This window comes from Meles meles, chromosome 1 (genome assembly GCF_922984935.1).
Source record: "Meles meles chromosome 1, mMelMel3.1 paternal haplotype, whole genome shotgun sequence".
NCBI lineage: Eukaryota > Metazoa > Chordata > Mammalia > Carnivora > Mustelidae > Meles > Meles meles.
Genome location: NC_060066.1, coordinates 56,548,525 through 56,552,115, shown reverse-complemented (window position 1 = coordinate 56,552,115; position 3,591 = coordinate 56,548,525). Strand labels below are relative to the sequence as shown.

General features: G+C 38.0%; 1 protein-coding gene across 1 annotated transcript; it reads right to left on the bottom strand.

Annotated features, from left to right (window-relative positions):
- Positions 1 to 237: 237 nt before the first annotated feature.
- On the bottom strand, positions 238 to 1,824 carry LOC123947245 (elongation factor 1-alpha 1). Its single transcript, XM_046013349.1, has one exon. The coding sequence runs from the start codon at positions 1,771 to 1,773 to the stop codon at positions 385 to 387; it is 1,389 nt and encodes a 462-aa protein (XP_045869305.1). The 5' UTR covers positions 1,774 to 1,824; the 3' UTR covers positions 238 to 384.
- Between the last annotated feature and the right edge of the window lie 1,767 nt (positions 1,825 to 3,591).

The window sequence follows — 3,591 nt, the reverse complement described above, 5'->3', positions numbered from 1 at the left end:
CTTTATGTAATATTCCCGCAAGACTTAGCATTTCCAGTTTTTCTCCAAAGAATATTCTTTTTTTTTTTTTTTTTTTTTTTTTTTTTTTTTTTTTTCTCATTAAACTTTGTTTTAATGGGTCTCAAAATTCTGTGACAGATTTTTGGTCAAGTTGTTTCCATTAAAAAGTACTGATTTTAAAAACTAATAACTTAAAACTGCCACACACACACAAAAAAAATGGTCCACAAAACATTCTCCTTTCCTTCTGAAGGTTTTACGATGCATTGTTATCATTAACCAGTCTTTTACTATTAAACTTAAATGGCCAATTGACACAAACAGTTCTGAGACCGTTCTTCCACCACTGATTAAGACTGGGGTGGCAGGTGTTGGGGATAATATTCATTTAGCCTTCTGAGCTTTCTGGGCAGACTTGGTGACCTTGCCAGCTCCAGCTGCCTTCTTGTCCACTGCTTTGATGACACCCACAGCAACCGTCTGTCTCATGTCACGAACAGCAAAACGGCCCAGAGGAGGATAGTCAGAGAAGCTCTCAACACACATAGGCTTGCCAGGAACCATATCAACAATGGCAGCATCACCAGATTTCAAGAACTTGGGACCATCTTCCAGCTTTTTTCCAGAACGACGATCTATCTTCTCCTTCAGCTCAGCAAACTTACAAGCAATGTGAGCTGTGTGACAATCCAGCACAGGTGCATATCCAGCACTAATTTGGCCTGGATGGTTGAGAATAATCACCTGAGCAGTGAAGCCAGCTGCTTCCATTGGTGGGTCATTTTTGCTGTCACCAGCCACATTGCCACGACGAACATCTTTGACAGATACGTTCTTGACATTGAAGCCCACATTGTCCCCAGGAAGAGCCTCACTCAAAGCTTCATGGTGCATTTCAACAGACTTGACTTCAGTTGTAACATTGACTGGAGCAAAGGTGACCACCATGCCAGGTTTAAGAACACCAGTCTCCACTCGACCCACAGGAACAGTACCAATACCACCAATTTTGTAGACGTCCTGGAGAGGCAGACGCAAGGGCTTGTCAGTTGGACGAGTTGGTGGCAGAATGCAATCCAGGGCTTCAAGCAGTGTGGTTCCACTGGCATTCCCATCTTTACGGGTGACTTTCCATCCCTTGAACCAAGGCATGTTAGCACTTGGCTCCAGCATGTTGTCACCATTCCAACCAGAAATTGGCACAAATGCTACTGTGTCGGGGTTGTAGCCAATTTTCTTAATGTAGGTGCTGACTTCCTTAACGATTTCCTCGTATCTCTTCTGGCTGTAGGGTGGCTCAGTGGAATCCATTTTGTTAACACCAACAATTAGTTGTTTTACACCCAGTGTGTAAGCCAGAAGGGCATGCTCACGGGTCTGCCCATTCTTGGAAATACCTGCTTCAAATTCACCAACACCAGCAGCAACAATCAGGACAGCACAGTCAGCCTGAGATGTGCCTGTAATCATGTTTTTGATAAAGTCTCTGTGTCCTGGAGCATCAATGATGGTCACATAATACTTGCTGGTCTCGAATTTCCACAGGGAGATATCAATGGTGATACCACGTTCACGTTCAGCTTTCAGTTTATCCAAGACCCAGGCATACTTGAAGGAGCCTTTTCCCATCTCAGCAGCCTCCTTCTCGAATTTTTCGATAGTTCTTTTGTCGATTCCACCACATTTGTAGATCAGATGACCAGTAGTGGTAGACTTGCCCGAATCTACGTGTCCGATGACAACAATGTTGATATGAGTCTTTTCCTTCCCCATTCTGGTTTAGGTTGAGCGGTGGTTTTCACGACACCTATGTTCTGGCGGCAAATATTCTTTAATGGAAAATCTGATTAGTACATTCTTCGGGGTCTCGTTTAAATTCTTATCACTTAAAACACTTCCGTTTGAATACTTTATATTATTTCCTATTAAATATTTGGAAAAAAATTCAGGGTATGACAACAGCTCATGCTGAGTTGTGATCTACTGCACCACAGGCTGGATAAATTGACAAAAAAATACGGCTTCCATGAGCTCAGGATTTGATAAAATTTAGCAATTGACCCTGTATAGTACGAATGGCAAAAACAAATGAATTGTAAATGTTGTTCTTTTCTTCAAGTTCATGTACTTTATAACCTCATGTTTCGTTGGTATATCTGTTGTTTCCTTTAAATATAATCTGAGCTTGCAAAGAAAAGCTTCAGGAGCAATCTATCTAACAGCATTGATTGATTGAATGATTGTTGCTATTTCTCTGTTCTTCTGACCAAAACTAAGAACATTTTGTTTGATGTTAAAATTTCAATATTTTTCTACTGCTAAATTCAACTAAATTTCATAAACAAGCAGATAATCAGTTTTTAGAAATATAGTAAAGGAGAGATAATTATTTTTTTGCCACAATTTGCCTGCATATGACCAACATAATCCCAGAAGACATTACTGCCTTCAGCCAGGGTTGAAAAATATCCATGTGATATTCCCTGATGCTGTGCTTTTCAAACTGGAAAACAAATCTTTGCAAACATGAATAAATCCTAAAATTTAACAAGCCCAACCTGTGGTTAACAGATTCTATAAACAATTAAGACTAGTTGATGACGGCCTATAGATTCCTTTCCTCTTAACAAACAATTTTGCACAGTCATGCTTGAAGCAACAGCTCAAGATCTGGCAACCCATGCTAGTCCACAATAAAAACGTTCTAAAATAACCTCTAATTAGACACTGTACATACATATAATTGAAGTCCTCAAAAAATTACCTTCTTTACATTTTGTTTTTCTGTGGTTACTAAAATCTTTTCTGAAATACGTAACTAAGAAATGGTCTACAAAACCAGCCAAGTACACTAGATCATTAAAACACTAATTATGATAAAAATCATATACTAATTAACACCGGGTTTAGCAGTCAGATACAAATAATTTAATTGGAGCCTTAGGAGAAGTCTACTACTCATCTCCTACCTCAAGAAAATAGTATCCAGTATACTGAGCCAAGTGAAATACATGGCCTAGAAAGTCTATTATGAACATTTAGAGCCTCCAAAATATGCCACTTTTGCAACAACTCCAGAAAATTCCGAAATTGACAAAGTGATGGGAAATCTACTTACTAAACACACACATGCATATATAAATATACATTTTTATATACATACACAATATATTAAGTTGTACATAAGTGTATGTATGTATGTGTATGCATCTATATGGTGGGTTTGGGGGTGTGTGCGCGTGTGTATACAGATATAGTAAGCTATGCAAATACGTGTGTATGTGTATAATAGGTCTGAATATATAAATATATATTTAAGGCCCTGTGGTAGGCTTGAATATAGGAAAAATACTCAAAATATATATAACATATATTTTTATATCTACTATAGGGTCTTAAATACTGTTTTATTATCAATGACTAGCTTTGGCTGAATGATTTTTGTTTTGTTCATATACACATTCACCACTAGACAATTTCTAAACCCAAGCATATAATTCTAGTATTTGATAAAAAGAACAGGTATATTTATTCCCTAAGCTTGGAACTATGTTCCTTCAGTGATAGAAAAAGAATTGTATGTATCACGGT